The sequence below is a fragment of the Macaca mulatta genome, chromosome 12, assembly GCF_049350105.2.
Source record: "Macaca mulatta isolate MMU2019108-1 chromosome 12, T2T-MMU8v2.0, whole genome shotgun sequence".
Classification (NCBI taxonomy): domain Eukaryota; kingdom Metazoa; phylum Chordata; class Mammalia; order Primates; family Cercopithecidae; genus Macaca; species Macaca mulatta.
The window spans coordinates 26,919,629-26,937,222 of NC_133417.1; the positions used below are offsets into that span (position 1 = coordinate 26,919,629).

The 17,594-nt window shown below is 37.6% G+C and overlaps 1 protein-coding gene across 22 annotated transcripts in view; it reads right to left on the reverse strand.

Annotated features, from left to right (window-relative positions):
• Window positions 1–17,594, reverse strand: part of ZRANB3 (zinc finger RANBP2-type containing 3) — a 321,989-nt gene that overhangs the window by 109,334 nt on the left and 195,061 nt on the right. For all 22 annotated transcript variants that reach the window (XM_077956903.1, XM_077956894.1, XM_077956902.1 and 19 more), the window contains 2 exons: window positions 11,831–12,002; window positions 9,991–10,107 (listed from right to left, as the gene is read on the reverse strand). In XM_077956903.1, the coding sequence (XP_077813029.1) occupies window positions 9,991–10,107; window positions 11,831–12,002 (289 nt within the window). The remainder of the gene's footprint in view (window positions 1–9,990; window positions 10,108–11,830; window positions 12,003–17,594) is intronic.

Here is a 17,594-nt window from a genome sequence, read left to right on the forward strand (position 1 = left end):
TGTTCCTGATCTTAGAGGAAGAGCATCAGTCTTTCTACATTAAGTATGATGTTAAATGTAAGTTTTCATAATTGCCTTTTATTAGGATAAGGAAGTTCCTTTCTTTCTTTCTTTTTTTTTTTTTTGAGACGCAGTTTCTCTCTTGTTGCCCAGGCTAGAGTGCAATGGCACAATATCGGCTCACTGCAACCTCCGCCTCCCAGGTTCAAGCGATTCTCCTGCCTCAGTCTCCTTAGTAGCTGGGATTTAGGCATGTGCCACCATGCCCGGCCAGTTTTGTATTTTTAGTAAAGACAGGGTTTTTCCATGTTGGTCAGGCTGGTCTCAAACTCCCGACCTCAGGTGATCCGCCCGCCTCAGCTTCCCAAAGTGCTGGGATTATAGGCGTGAGCCACCGCGCCTGGCCAAAGAAGTTCCTTTCTATTCCTGATTTGTTGACAGGTTTTGTCATGAATGGATATTGAATTTTGTCAAATGTTTATATTGAGATAATCATATGGTTTTTAATTTTTATATTGTTCATGTGATGATTTACAGTGATTAATTCACTGTCAAACTTTGTATTGCTGGTATACTTTTTTACATACTGGTGGATTTAATTTGCTAATATTTTGTTAAGGACTTTCAAATTCATTAAGAACACTGACCTATAGTTTTCTTATTATGTGTTTGTCTGGTCTTGGTATCAGAGTAATCCTGAATTTATAAAATTAGTTGGGAGGTATTTCTTTCTTTTTGGTTTTCTAAGAAATTTTTAGAATTGGTTTTACTTTTTACATTATTCAATGGAATATAGCAATGAAACCATTGAGGCCTCAAATTTTCATTATAGGATGATTTTTACTATGAATTGAACTTTTCTAGTTGATACAGGGTTATTCAGGTTTTTAATTTCTTTTTGAGTCAGCTGTGATATTTATGGAATCTATATATTCATATAAATTTTGTTGGCTTTCTTGACATAAAGTTGTTAATGATATTCTCTTATCTTTTTAATGCCTATAGGGTCTGTAGTGACAGTCTTTTTATTCTATTTTACTGCTGACATGGGTAAATTAGTTTCTTCTCTATTTTTAAGTTTTACAAGTTTTATTCTTTTAAAACAATCAGTTTCAAGTTTCTTTTTTTTTTTTTTTTTTGTGAGATGGGGTCTCCCTCTGTCGCCCAGGCTGGAGTACAGTGGTGCGATCTCGGCGCTCACTGCAACCTCCACCTCCCTGGGTTCAAGCAATTCTCCTGCCTCAGCCTCCCAAGTAGCTGGGATTACAGGTGTGTGCCACCGTGCCCAGCTAATGTTTATAGTTTTAGTAGAGACGGGGTTTCACCATGTTTGCAGGTTGGTCTCAAACTCCTGACCTCATATGATCCACCTGCCTTGGCCTCCCAAAGCGCTGGGATTACAGGTGTGAGCCACTGTGCCTGGCCCCTTTTACTATTTGACATAAGGCTTGCTTTTTCTGATAAGTATAGCTATTCCTGCTCACTTTAGGTTTCTCTTTGTGTGGAACATCTTTTTCCATCTCTTTGCTTTCAGTCTATATATGTCTTTACAGATGAAGTGAATTTCTTATAGGCAGCATACAATTGGGCGATGTTGTTTTAAAAAAATCCATTCAGCCAGCCTGTATCTTTAAAGTGAAGAATTCAACCCATTAACATTTAACGTTATGTTTTATATGTGAGGACTTATTCCTGCCGTTTTGTTAATTGTTTCATCGTTGTTTTCTATATTTGTTCCTTTCTTTCTCTCTTATGGTTTGGTGGCTTTCTGCAGTAGTAACATTTAAGTCCTTTCTTTTCCTCATTTGCGTATCTGCCCTACCAATGAGTTTTGTACTTTCATGTGTTTTCATGATGGTGGATGTAATTAATTTTTTTCCAGGTGTAGGGCTCCGTTAAGCTTTTCTTTTTTTTTTTTTTTTTGGAGACGGAGTCTTGCTCTGTCGCACAGGCTGGAGTACAGTGGCCGGATCTCAGCTCACTGCAAGCTCCACCTCCCGGGTTCACGCCATTCTCCTGCCTCAGCCTCCCGAGTAGCTGGGACTACAGGCGCCCGCCACATCACCCGGCTAGTTTTTTGTATTTTTTAGTAGAGACGGGGTTTCACCGTGTTCACCAGGATGGTCTTGATCTCCTGACCTCGTGATCCACCTGTCTCGGCCTCCCAAAGTGCTGGGATTACAGGCTTGAGCCACCGTGCCCGGCCTCGTTAAGCTTTTCTTATAGGGCTGTTCTAGTGATGATAAATTCCTTCAGTTTTTCCTTGTCTGAGAAATATTTTATTTCTCCTCTACTTTTGAAGGACAGCTTTGTTGGGTATAGTATTTTTGGCTGAAAGCTTTTTTCCTCTTCCTTTCAGCAAATTGAATATATTATCCCAGTGTCTCCTTGCCTGTAAGGTTTCTTTTGAGAAATCTGCTTTTACTCTGTTGAGCATTCTCTTATATGTGATTTGATGTTTTTCTCTTGCTGCTTTTATAATTCTCCCTTTGTCTTTGACTTTTGACAACAATGTGCCTTGCAGACCTTTTCAGGTTGTATCTATTTGATAAGTCTTTGAGCTTCCTGTATCTGGATGTCTAAAGCTCTTGCTAGACTTGGTAAGTTTTAAACTATTATATAATTAAATAATTTTTCTATGCCTTTGTCCATCTCTTCTCCTTCTGGAATATCCCAAATTTAAGTATTTGGACACTTTATGGTATTCCATAGGCTTTCCTTGTCCCTTTTTATCTTTTTTTTATATCTGACATTTTTTTTTTTTTTTGAGATGGAGTCTCGCTCTGTTGCCCAGGCTGGAGTGCAGTGGCACGATCTCAGCTCACTGCAAGCTCTGCCTCCCGGGTTCATGCCATTCTCCTGCCTCAGCCTCCCGAGAAGATGGGACGACAGGCATCCACCACCACACCCGGCTAATTTTTCTTTTGCATTTTTAGTGGAGACAGGGTTTCACCGTGTTAGCCAGGATGGTCTTGATCTCCTGATCTCGTGATCTGCGCGTCTTGACCTCCCAAAGTGCTGGGATTACAGGCGTGAGCCACCGCACCTGGTTTTTTTTTTTTTTGTTTTTTGTTTTATGTTTTTTTTTTAAAGACAGAGTCTTACTCTGTCACCCAGGCTGGAATGCAGTGGCACAATCTTGGCTCACTGCAACATCCGCTTCCTGGGTTCAAGCAATTCTCCTGCCTCAGCCTCCCGAGTAGCTGTGATTATAAGCAAGCACCACCACACCTGGCTAATTGTTTGTATTTCTGGTAGAGATGGGTTTCGCCATGTTGGTCAGGCTGGTCTCGAACTCCTGACCTCAAATGATCCTCCCATCTTGGTCTCCAAAAGTGCTGGCATTACAGGCATCAGTCACTGGGCCCAGCTGATTTTGTATTTATTAGTAGAGATGGGGTCTCACCATGTTGGCCAGGCTGGTCTCTTAACTCCTGGCCTCAAATAATCCTCCCACCTCAACCTCTCAAACTGCTGGCATTACAGGCGTGAGCCACTGTGCCGGCCAAATGTTTTAATGAATGAATTTTATTTTATTTTATTTATTTTTTAATTTTTGAGACAGGGTCTCACTCACTCTGTTGTCCAGGCTAGAGTGCAGTGGCATGATCACAGCTCATTGTAACTTCTGCCTCCTGGGCTCAAGTGATTCTCCCACCTCAGCCTCCTGAGTAGTGGTACCACAGACATGTACCACCACACTCAGCTAATTTTTGTATTTTCAGTAGAGACGTGTTTTTGCCTTGTTGCTCAGTCTGGTCTCGAATTCCTGGGCTTGAGCCATCTGCCTGCCTCAGCTTCCTGAAGCACTAGGATTACAGGTGTGAGCCACCACACCCGGCCGATTTTTTATGATTATATTTTATCTCTACTATTGGCTTATAACTGATACTGTGTTTTCTATTTCTAGTATTTCCATTTTACTGTCTTATAATTTTCATACTAATTCTAAAATTCTCCATCTTTTCATGCATATTGTTTATCTTTAAAATTTGATTCTTTAACATATTATTCAGAGCTATTTTAAAGCCCTTGTCTAATAGTTCTACAATGTGGGTCATTTCTGCATCTGGCTTTATCAGTTGCTTTATCTCTTGGCAATGGTTGTTTTTTTAAATGTCTTTTTTGTTATTTTGCAATTTCTATTGAATGCTAGGAGTTATGTGTAGAAGGACAGTACAGACTGAGGAAATGACAGTTACATCCAGAATTGAGCATGCTTCTTCCTTTGTGGTGATAATATGGTGGGGGAGGGGACTGAGTGAATATAGTCAGCACTGAGTTCTGTTTAGGTTCTCTTGTTACATTTACCTCTGGAGCACCATGAACCTCAAATTCCCCCAGCAATGGGATACTTCTACCTTGTAATACTGTGTGTCAAGGGTTTTGCTAAGTGTTCCTGCCACACTCAGCTTTCAGTAGTCCTGCATGCCTGTATTATAGAGGGGTATCTCCTTTCCCAGTGGTAGACTGATCTTGAAGGTTTCTCAGTGTTAAGTTCTTAGTGGGGGTTGGAGGACCTTTCAAGTCTCCTGTACCAACTCAGCATAAGACAAATTTTTTGCTGCAGCTGAGCCTTGGGGGTGGGACTTTCTTGGTGTTCCTGCCCCTCACCGCTAACAAAACTATGTCTTGTAACTGCAGGTGGTGCTACAGAGGTCTCTGCGTCTCCCCTGGCAGTAACAGATCTCTGCCTTATATCAGTGCAGGGTCCTGAGTCCAACAGGGTTTCCTGCCCACTCCCCAGGGGTAGGCAGCATTTGTCCCTATCCCACCACCAGAAGCAGTCCATCACAGACCAGGCTTTGAAGTTGGAGGAGGGGGTACTCTGCCTCTTCCACAATGGCTTAAGGCTTTTGTTTAGTGTAAGAAAGGGGTATTGAAAACAGGCAGTTTTGAACTTGTGCTCCTCTAACGGATATGTTCTCAGGACTCCCAGCTAGCACCTGGTAGATGCCAGTGAAAATAAAGCTAGTGAGAGGGTATAAACTCCCCTGTGTCAGGACCCCTTTTATTGTGAACTTTCTTTCTTTTTTCTTTAAATTTTGTTTCTGAAAAAATTTTGTTCTTTTTTTGTTTGTTTTTTATAGAATAGAGACAAGGTCTTCCTCCGTTAGTTACCCAGCCTGATCTTGAACTCCTAAGCTTAAGGGACCCTCCCACCTCGGCTTCCCAAAGTGCTGGGATTAGAGATGTGAGCCACCACGCCTGGGTGAACATTCATAAAAGCCTAGTTCTTTCACTTACAGCAGTGTTAGAACTTTAGCTATTTTCTTCATATCCACTTTTATAATAACCACCTCTTCTTCCCCTTCTCCACCAAAGGAAAAAAAGTTCACATGTTCTATGTCTTCTTTAAACAAACCAGAAAAAGAAGGACGTTTCCTCTACATAAGAAAAGTCATCTATGAAAACCTTAGTAATAATATCATTTTTTATTTTTATTTCTTATTTTTTTTGAGACAAGTCTTGCTCTGTCGCCCAGGCTGGAGTGCAGTGGCACGATGTCGCCTCACTGCAAGCTCCGCCTCCCGGGTTCATGCCATTCTCCTGCCTCAGCCTCCCGTGTGGCTGGGTTTACAGGCGCCTGCCACCATGCCCGGCTAATTTTTTGTATTTTTTAGTAGAGACGGAGTTTCACCATGTTAGCCAGGATGGTCGCGATCTCCTGACCTTATGATCCGCCCGCCTCAGCCTCCCAAAGTGCTGGGATTACAGGCATGAGCCACCGTGCCCGGCCGCAATAACATCATATTTAATGGTGAAAGACTAAATGCCTTCCCCCTAAGACTGGCTACAAGGTAAGGCGGTTCAGTCCTATCATTTCTATCCAAAATTGTACTAGTCTTCCTTCAACGTAATAGGCAAAACAAATAAATAAAAGGCATACATATTACAAGGAAGAAACAAAAGTCTTTATGTGCAGGCAAAATGATCTTCTATCTTCTAGAATTAACCAAAAATCCACAAGAACTAATAGAAGGAGTTCAGCAAGGTCATAGAATAAAAGGTTATATGAAAATCAATAATAATTCTATACTTAGCAACAGAAACTTGGAAATTTACATTAAAAAATGCCATTTACAGGAGCATAAAAGGACACAAAATACCTACGGATAAATCTAACAGAATGTATTCAAAAAACTAGAGAACGTTGTGGGGATAAATTAAAGGTGAACGATACTCTTTTCAGGGACTAGAAGACTAAATATTATTCAGAAGTAAATTCTTCCAAATTAGTCAACAGATCCAACACAATTCCAACAAAATTGTATACACTTAAAATGCTGATTCTAAAATTCATATAGGAAAGCAAAGGACGTACAAAAGGCAAAACAATATTGAAAAGGAATATAGTAAGGTAAACAATGTATAATTTCAAGGTTTATTTATTTTTTTGAGATGGAGTCTTGCTCTGTTGACCAGGTTGGAGTGCAGTGCCATGATCTTGGCTCACTGCAACCTCTGCCTCCTGGGTTCAAGCAATTCTCCTGTCTCAGCCTCCTGAGTAGCTGGGATTACAAGTGTGCACCACCATGCCCAGCTAATTTTTGTATTTTTAGTAGAGACGGGGTTTTGCCATGTTAGTCAGACTGGTCTCAAACTCCTGATCTCAAGTGATCCACCTGCCTCGGCCTCCCAAAGTGCTGGGATTATAGGCGTGAGCCACTGCACCTGGCCTTCAAGACTTATTATAAAGCTACAGTAATCAAGTCATTGTATATAAAGCTGATGAATAGACCAATAAATGAGAACAGAGTTCACATACAGACCTACACATATGTTGCCAATTTATTTTTGATGAAGGTGCCAAGGAAATTTAAGGAGGGCAAAATAGTCTTTTGTGTTCTAATGAATGTTGTAACAGTCACTTGAAATTGAAAATCCATATGTAAAACGACAAATCAAAACAAAAAAATCGGAACGTCTGCCTTTATTTTGTAGCATATTATATGTAGCATATAATATGTAGTATACATATTATACATATTATATGTAGTATTATATGTAGCATATAATATGCTACAAAATAAAGGTAGAGGTTCTGATTTTTTTATTTTTGTAGCATAAAAGAATTATATGCTACAAAATAATAGTTTATAGATCTACATCTAAGTCATCTATCACTTAGCTATGGGGTATGTTCTCAGAAATGCATTGTTAGGTAATGTTGTCATTGTGAGAACATCACAGAGTGTACTTACACAAACCTATATGGTATATGTATTTTTATTTATATATTTTTCTCATATGAAAAACCAAAGGACCTAGCACCATTACTGAATACCAATTATTTCTTCTACTTGATCTGCAATGCAACGTTAAGTGCCATTTATTGTTTCTATATATGTTCTATTATAATCTTATGAGACCAGCGTTGTATATGTGCTGTTTTGAAATTTGATTAAGTAGCACATGACTGATAACCTAAATCTATGGCGTTTTTAGAAGAAAATATAAGAGAATATCTTTGTGAACTTAGGCAAAAATTTCTTAGGACTCACAATACAAAAAAAAAAAAAAGAAAAAAAAAAAGAAAAAAATTGATATACTAGGTTGGTTCCAAATTTTAAACTTGTGTTCTCTGAAAGACAATGTTAATAAAACAGAAATCAAATCCATAGACTTGGAGGACATATTTGTAAAAGATATGTATATTAGAGAACTTGTTTCCAAAATAAAGAGTTCTTATTACCCCATATAAATATGGACTCAATATGAACAGATACTTCACAAAAGAAAATGAATAGACAAAAGGCACCGAAAAACATAGTCAACACCATTAGTCATCAGGAAAAGAAAAATTAAAAGCACAATGGGATGCCAGTACATGCCCACAAGAATGGCTAAAATTAAAAAGATGGCAATACCCAGTGCTGACAAAGATATCGAATGGAACTCTCATACAATGTCAGTAGAAATGCAAAATAATATAGCTACTTTGAAAAACAATTTGGCAGTTTTTTTAATAAAGTGGAATCTATACTTTTCTTATGACTTACCAGTTCTATTTCCAGGTATTTACTCAAGGAAAATGAAAATATATGACTATATAAAGGCCTGTACGTGAATGATTATATCACTTTTACTTACAATAGTCTAAAACAAAAATATTCCAAATGTCCATTAATTGGTGAAGGAATTAAAAAAAAAAAACATTTTAGGGGCCAGATGAGGTAGCTGACACCTATAATCCCAGTGCTTCAGGAGGCTGAGGCAGAAGGATCCCTAGAGCCCAGGTGTTTGAAACTGCAGTGAGTTATGATTGTGCCACTGCACTTCAGCCTGGGTGACAGAGCAAGACTCTATCTCTCAAAAAACATTTTTTTTAAGTTTTGTTCCCATACATTGGAGGATGTAAGGAAAGCAATAAAAAGGAAAAAGTCATAACATATACAACAAACTGAATCAATCTCAAAAGCTTTATGCTAAGCGAAAGAAGCCAGACACAAGGCTACATGCTATTGTTCCATTTTTGTGACATTCTGGAAAATGTAAAACTATAGTGACAGAAAGCATATCTGTGATTGCCAAGGTATAGGGATGGGTGGAGGGGAAATGCTACGAAGGTACATGAGGGAACTTTTTGGCATGACAGAAATATCTCTATCTTCATGGTACTGGTGGTTACTTAACTATACACATTTGTCAAGCCTCATCCAACCACACATTTTTATTGTATTGTATTATATTGTATTGCATTTTGTTTTATTTTATTTTATTTTAGAGACAGAGTCTTGCTCTGTTGCCAAAGCTGGAGTGCAGTGGCACAATCATAGCTCATGGTAGCTAAGATCTTCTGGGCTAAGCGATCCTCCCTCCTCAGCCTCCCAAGTAACTAGGACTACATGCACACTACCACGTCTGGCCCAACTGTACATTTTAAAAGGATAAATTTCACTTTATGTAAATATACCTCAACAATCCTCATCTTAAAAAATTATGTTACAAAAAAATCTCAGAATCAAGAGGGGTGACACTCGTCAGTATTTACAGGTTCTACCATGGTGGTAAAAAAAACAACTACCACAAATATATGATAAGTTTACTTGACAGTTATACTAATTTTACTAAATTCTAAAATCCTATATTTTTCACTTTTAGACAAACAGAAAGTGGCAAAATTACCTCTGTAGGGCACTGAACATGGAATATCAAAGAAAGATGACTGACAAATAAAAAAAGATTATTTGCAGTAATAATGTAGTAAAACCATGGGAATACTAATAATAAAGATGAATATAGGTCGGGCACAGTGGCTTATAACTGTAATCCCAGCAGTTTGAGAAGCCAAGGTGGGTGGATCACTTGAGGTCAAGAGTTCAAGACCAGCCTGGCCAACATGATGGACCCCATCTCTGCTAAAAGTATTAAAAAAAAATTTGCCAGGCATGGAGGAGCATGCCTGGAATCCCAGCTACTTGGGAGGCTGAGGCAGGAGAATTGCTTGAACCTCAGAGGTGGAGGTTGCAGTGAGCTGAGATCGAGCCACTGCACTCCAGCCTGGGCAACAGAGTGAGGCTCTGTTTTAGAAAAAAAAAAGAAAGAAAAAGATGGAAAAAAAAAATATATATATATATAATTTAAATGAGAAAGTATAATGTATAGTATCCTCTCGCATCAAAATATACCTGTATATTGGAAAAGATAAATATATGGTTGGAATATGAATATGTCTGAATTTTTCCATAAAAAAAGAGTTAAACAGGCTGGGCATGTTGGCATGTGCCTGTAGTCCCAACTACTTGGGAGACTGAGGCAGGAGAATGGCTTGAACCTGGGAGGTGGAGACTGCAGGGAGCCAAGATCATGCCAGTGCACTCCAGCCAGGGTGACACAGTGAGGCTCCCAACTCAAAAAAAAAAAAAAAAGAGTTAAACAACAGCAAAGAAATTCTGCAATATAAAAATAACTTGCTTAATTAAAAACAGTAAAATACATTGAATAATTTGTATGAAGACAAATACATGATGGCCCAGCAAAGAGTACCTTGGCAATAGCAGTTTGTTTAAACATGCGAGTTATCAACCCCATGACTGTCTCCATGGCACCTGAATTTGGAGTTCTCATTATTTTTTCCCACTCTTCAAAGCTGGTATTCAATTCCTATGTGGGAAAAAATAACATTGTTTAGGAATATAGCATAATGAACAGAACAAATTAATGCAATCATGAATCATTTTTCCTTTTCTCTATAGAAAGATATAAAAAGAAAATTATCAAAGATTCCAACATGTTCATTTAAAAACATCAACGCAGAGGTAAGTCAGTCACATTTTCAAAATTATAGAAACCAATGATAAGCTGTGGGTGAAAACAAAGCCCTCTGCTAACAGCATAAATCAAACAATTATACTTTCTTCTTTTTTTTTTTTTGTATGTGAGACAGAGTCTCGCTCTTGTTGCCCAGGTTGGAGTGCAGTCGTGCAATCTCGGCTCACTGCAACCTCCACCTCCTGGGTTCAAGTGATTCTCCTGCCTCAGCCTCCCCAGTAGCTGGGATTACAGGCATGCGCCACCACATCCAGCTAATTTTGTAGTTTTAGTAGAGACAGGATTTCTCCATATTGGTCAGGCTGGTCTTGAACTCCCAACCTCAGGTGATCTGCCCGCCTCGGCCTCCCAAAGTGCTGGGACTACAGGCGTGAGCCACCGGGCCCTGGCCTATAACTTCTTAAGAAGATGCATTCTGTAAAGTGGACATAAGAAACATAAGAAAGCAGAGTAGTAAAAATGTATACAGCAGCTAAGTACTTTTGTAAAAAGATGTGGTTTGGTTTAAATAAAGATGGAGAATATTAAATAAAATTAATATCAAGTAAAAATACAATCATGTTGATTCCATTTTATTTTTTCTTTCTAATGCTAAAATAATAGATAAGAAAATCAGATTGTTCTTATTTTAGAAGTAACATTGCTCAATGTTTACAAAATGCTCATATGCTTTCAAGATAACAATGAAAAACTGTTAATAAAGTCATTTTCAGATTTGCAGAAATTTCAAACACTGCATTCCCTAAAAATAAACATGGATAAGGATTAGGTAAGGATTAGTAAACTGGTTTTCTGATATACTGAATTTCACGTCTTAAACATGATCACAGAGTTTCAGAATTTCAAGAATAGGGCTGCATGAAGTTATTCTAGAAGACAGTTATTCATACTTTAAAAAGAAATTCTAGAGCAAGGACCCCAATTTCCCTCGCTAATTATTGGGTTTCACACCTTCTATTTAGAATTCTTTTTTTCTTTTGAGATGGAGTCTCACTCTGTCGCCCAGGCTGAAGTGCCATGGTGTGATCTTGGCTCACTGCAACCTCTGCCTCCTGGGTTCAAGCTGATTCTCATGCCTCAGCCTCCCGAGTAGCTGGGATTATGGGCACGTGCCACCACACCCAGCTCATTTTTGTATTTTTAGTAGAGACGAGTTTTCACCATCTTGGCCAGCTGGTCTCAAACTCCTGACCTCAGGTGATCCATCCGCCTCAGCCTCCCAAAGTGCTGGGATTACAGGCATGAGCCACCGTGCCTGGCCGATATTTAGAATTCTTAATACTACATCTCTGTTGCAATTGAAGTTCTTTTTTCAGCAAAAATACTTTTTTTCTTAAACCACTAGGTTACCTTGTCTTTTTATGTATCTGATGAATAAAACTGAATTCTTCCTGCTTTCTTGCTGAAATACAAAACCAATTTATAGGCTCTATTAATTAAACCTATTTTAAGAAAGCAAACCTTTCCTTCTGTGAAATATGAAATATGTATCATCTTTAATAGTATAATTCAAAATTATTTAAAGTTAGACTTTCAGTCAAGCAAGGGTTCTCACCTTGGCTGCTGCTGATGGAAGATCAAATGGAATACGCTGTCTGACTTTAGGGGGTAGCTGGGTTAAAACTTCAGTCTTTAATCTTCTAATCATTATGTCACTTAATAGCTGGTGAAGTTCATTAAGATTTGATGCCCCTCTACAATCCCACTGAGGTCTTTTACCAAAATATCTGTTAAAATGAAGACAAAACATGTAGCAAAATTGAATGCTGGAGTTAAGAAAACAATTTATCCAATGTGTTCTTCCTTTTAATAAGGAGCCATGACACTGTTTTCATTGTTATTTCTGAATGAACATTAGTTTCAAAAAGCTCAGCCTGAAAAACAGTAATGAATAAGATTTGACACTACTCTAAACTAGAGAAGATGTTAGTGTCTAAGCATACTGTTTACACTGAGTTAATACAAGGCTGTGATGAACTGATGACTCTGAATTGCACTAGGTCACTGTTTGTAAATGGGGGTGTCATTGGCATTTTGGGTGGGCTCACACATGGTGGTGTTTTAGCAGATCTATCCATAAAGTAGGCATGAACTGCCAGTGCATCAGCCAGTCATTATAATAACCAAAACCACCCAGAACATTTTCTGTGCCCTCTAGGAGGAGATATGATCTCCAATAGAGCTGTTAAAGCATAGCAGATGGATTACACGGTGGTCTCTTCTTCCTTTGAAATACTTCTTCCTTTCCAACCCTTTGCTGCTTTGACAGCAAAGGGATAAAATAAAAGAACACAAAAACTACTATGAAAGACAGAATGAGAGAGGAGACATCAGAGAATAAGTGATTCGAAGAAATATTTAGAAGGCATAATGCAGACAGACAAGTGGTAACTGACTTGGCAAAAGAAAGGAAGTGATAACTTAAACTGCTTGCAAAAGACAAGTTACTCTCTAGACTTTTGAGAAAATCAGAAGCTCGAAGTGCCAAGTACTGTGAACAAATGTTAAGAGAAGGGTTGAAATCTAGTGGATCAATTGAACTTACACGTTACGACAATTGATCCAATAACACATCCCTATCAATGTGACAACCAAAATACCACCCCATAAAATTTCCAATCATCTCTTAGGGGTCCATACTACCCACTATTGAAAACAGCTGTTAGAGAATAATTAACAAATAAAAAATTCCTGTTAGGTTGGATTATGATTGCTAATATTAATAATTTAAGTAACTATCCATTTTACTGGATAAAAAATACTGGGTGCATTTTAGCATAAATAGGTGTCAATTTGAGAAATGTGAAACTCATTTTTATTAGCTTTTTAAAAAATAAATATTAAACATAAACAATACACACAATATTAAAAAAGATATACTTGTAGCTGGGAGCGGTGGCTCACGCCTATAATCCCAGCAGTTTGGGAGGCTGAGGCGGGCAGATCACAAGGTCAAGAGATCGAGAGCATCCTGGCCAACACAGTGAAACCCTGTCTCTACTAAAAATACAAAATTTAGCCAGGCGTGGTGGTGTGCGCCTGTAGTCCCAGCTACTCAGGAGGCTGAGGCAGAAGAATTGCTTGAACCCGGGAAGCAGCGGTTGCAGTGAGCCGAGATCGCGCCACTGCACTCTAGCCTGGCAACAGAGCGAGACTCCATCTCAAAAAAAGAAAAAAAAAAAGATATACTTGCATGTAGAGTCAATTACATAACTATAGTGAATGAATGGAAACTACTGTATGATAAAATTATACACATACCACTTAGTTGTCATCAAAAAGAAATTTACTTGTTTAAAAAATCTAAGTGCTGTCACTATATAAAAATTTTAATGGATTTACTTATAATTGTTATAAATTAAATTGCTGAAACTTGTTCATTAAAATATTTTGACTTCCTTTAATGTATTGTGTCCCCATATTTATATTAAAAATTCACACACTAATAAAAATGGGAAAATACTTGCCAACACCTATTCTGCACCTATTTTTCCATTCATACACTTAGGTATATTTTGATCACATGGTTACAAAAAAAAATCTAACATTCAGAACTATCAATATTGGGAAGAAGTTGGTAGGTGGTGTTTTTTGTTTTGTTTTGTTGAAAATGCAGTGTTTGCCATTAAAACAGATTCTTAAGCACACTCTCCACTTACATGAGACATTGTACAGGTGTACAGTATGCTAGCTGGAGGTCTTTTGGTATGACTGCTACATGCTGGCAAAGACAACATACAAGTGTCTTCAAACAGGCTAATCACATAGCCACACTTGCCTCCTGCAGAGTACCAATAGTTGTACTCCCAAAATGCAAATCTGTTTTGAAGTCTGAGCAATCTATTTTCAGGGTGTCATAATGCCAGGACCCAGTCTGTAACAATGAGGTTTCCTTACTGCTGCAGGAGAGGGTACACTATTGAGATAAGTTTTTGCTAGTTGCCTCCTGGGTCTTATGCCACTGGTTGATCCTAAGCCATATGCCTAGTATGAACCATGGTTTAGAGGAATTATTTCTTGTTACCCACTCTCCCCACCCATATCTCTTTCATCTACAGCTTGGAGTGGTGGCATTTGTTCTAAAGACTGGTAACACCACCATATTTCCCAAAACCCCAGCCTCATGTTTGGGGTGCAAAGGGGAAGTAAGAGGGATTAGAGAGGACTAGAAGAGGTGCCACCTGTAAACCCCTAGTCTCTTTAAATTTGCTGAATTTGAAGAATTTGCCCAACATCTCATGGATAGTAATAGTGGTGCTGAGATTTGAAGTTGGGCAGTCTGACTCCAAAGTCTTGCTTTACTAAAAGCCAACTTTTACCTAATAATATAAAAATTATATTAAATATATTTCTTGGGATTATTTTCCTATGCTATTTACACACTATTTTTTGTGTGTGTGTGTGTGTGTGTGTGTGTGTGTGTGTGTGTGTGTGCTGGGGGCAGCTACACAAAAAGCAGGAGATTCTGGGACTAGGTAACATTCCTAACTTTAGGTTCTGGCCTTTATTTTTCTTAATTCTCAATTCCTACATGTATAAAATGGGAAGATCCACTGTTTGGGAGATGGTTGAATAAAATGTGGGGCATGCCAACTATGGACTATTAAGCAACTATTCCTAAGAATCATTTAGATCTTTATGTAAGGGGTAAGATGAATGTCGAAGATAATGTGTTAAATTAAAAATGGAAGTCTCAGAGTAATATGTTTGGTATGAAGGATTATGTAGGTGTGTAGATGTGTGTATATATGTATGTCTGTATAATAATGGAAGCAGTTCCAGAAGAATACACATCAAGATATGATACACTGCATACCTTCGGGGTCATAGTGGTAGAGACTGAAAAGGTTACATGAAAACTGGGGTCTTGTAACCTCATTTTGTTTTCACTTTGTCTATCTGAAAGTTTACAATAAGCAAATAATGCTTTTGTAATTAAAATTCAATGAAGTAAAAAGAACCTTAAAAAAATACCTTCAATAGCTCCCACTTCATAGCATTGGTCTCCAAAGTGTGGGGATGGGTAGACTCCAGAGATGTTTGAGTCAACCCACTGAGGGGCAGAAGGAACTTTCTCTATATATTGTATTCTTATCTCAGATTTCTAAATTAGCTTCTCTTTCATGTAAGTTTTAAAATATACATAATGCTTAGAATAGTAACATGCATATAATTCATGCATTGGCAGTACGCTAAAAAACAATGCTTTAAAATGGGGTGTATACAGAGTTGAAGAGACTGGCAAGTGCCCAGCAGGCATAGGCACAACTTGACTGACAGAATTGGCCAGTAAAGATACAATGAGCCCTTTTTAGAGTTAGACACTTTTGTTACTTATACAGAATCACAAATAAAAAATTAAGTACAAATCTGAGTCTATAATGAAAAAACCACAAATTACACAAAACAAAAAATTTATAAATGCTTACAGATGTTCCTAAATCCAGAAAAATAACACTTTCTAAATTAACCACTTATCACATCTATAATGTTTTTTCAACATTGTTCACTGCTTACGCTTTGAGTGCCTCTTCAGGTGACAATAACTTTGAAATATTTGAGAAATAGGATACTTCAGTCTTTACTCAATCATGGATGATCGAATTTTGTTTACCAATGATAATTTTTTAAAGTTTATTTCAAGTTCATAATTCACTGTCATACTCTGTGTGTACATATATTTCTAATTATAATCAAATTTGAAAAAAAAAAACCTCTATCAAATTTCTGTCAAATATAGGCTATAAGAATTGAAAGAATTATTTGCAGATTATCCTCTGGCTCTCTAAATTTCAACCCTGCTTCTCTTCCAGTACTCACATGTTCCCAGCATTTGGCACCATAAGACACGTTCGCACTGCAATATGTCCACTTAGCCAGTACCAGGATTATTTCTGGAAGCCATTCCTATACTAGGTTGGCTAGCAATAACCTAACTAAATACATAAATATAGCCCACTAAATCAAAACCAAACATACCCCTAATATAATTTCTTCTTAGCCTGATCCGAACAACGCTTGGTGATAACTCCACAATCACAAAACACAAGGAAAAATATGAGAAGAGGAAGTTGTGCGGAAAAGAGATCTTTTAATATATTAAAAGTGTCTACTTGTATAAATTTGATAGGTACATATGATCCTGTGAAAACTGCCAAAACTCCCTCCTAGGGTCCTGAAATGGCCTAAAAAGTGAGTGATTCTTTTTTTCCCCCCAACAGATGGGCTCTCACTATGTTGCACAGGCTAGAATACAGTGGCCATTCACAGGCACAACCATAGTGCACTGTAGCTTGATCTCCTGGGCCCAAGTGATGATCCTGTTTCAGCCACCAAGTAGCTGGGACTACAGGCACATGCCACCAGGCCCAGCTAAAAGTGAAAGATTCTGAAGATTAGGGTCCATAGTTTTATGGCAAGGAAAGAAAATTATAAAACAAATTTGTAAATGCATTATCAAAGAGGTAAAGTGCATAGAAGAAAGAGAAAAGGTGTAAATGAGTAAGAAAAATATTTTTAAGGACAAAGTATAAGCAGTATGCTTTGGGTGTAGGTTTAAAACAAAAGGATACTTAATTCCTAACAAACTAAAATTAGCAACAACCACCAAAAAATTGTAAATGTCTCTGAAGACATTATGAAACGTGAACCTTCTTTTGAGGTTAGAATAATTATTTCCTCATTCAGTTTTACAAAGTAAGTAAAAATTCATTTATCCTTTTCTAAATTGAAAGAATTAGCATATGCCTTTTAATGTACTTTTGATCATATATAATATAAAAAGAGGCATTTCCCAGTAGAATTTAACATTAGCTTACAATGATGAAACAGGAAGTTTATGGCCAGAACATGTATGCTTATTTGTGTTCATGAACACACACACATACACATGCAGAGTTAACTTTTGACTTTGGAAATCACCCTCTAATTTTTTAAAGTTAGGTTCTCTTGTGCCTCTTGTAGCAATCCTTTCCTCTCGTCCCTGGCTCCTGGCAACCATTAATTCGTTTTTTGCCCTAGTAGTTCTGCACATTCCAGAATGTTATATAATATAAATAGAATTATACAGTAAGTAGCCTTTTAAATCTTATTTCTTTCACTTAGCATATTGCATTTGAAAGTTATATATGTTATTGGGTATATTAATAGTTTGTTGCTTTTTATTGTTAAGTAATACAGTCCATTGTATGGCTATATCACAATTTCTGCAATCCCTTTAGTTGAAGGACATTTGGATTATTCCAGTTTTAGGTGATTATAAATAAAGCTACTATAAACAGTTGCATACAGATTTCTGAGTGAACATATGTTTTCATTTA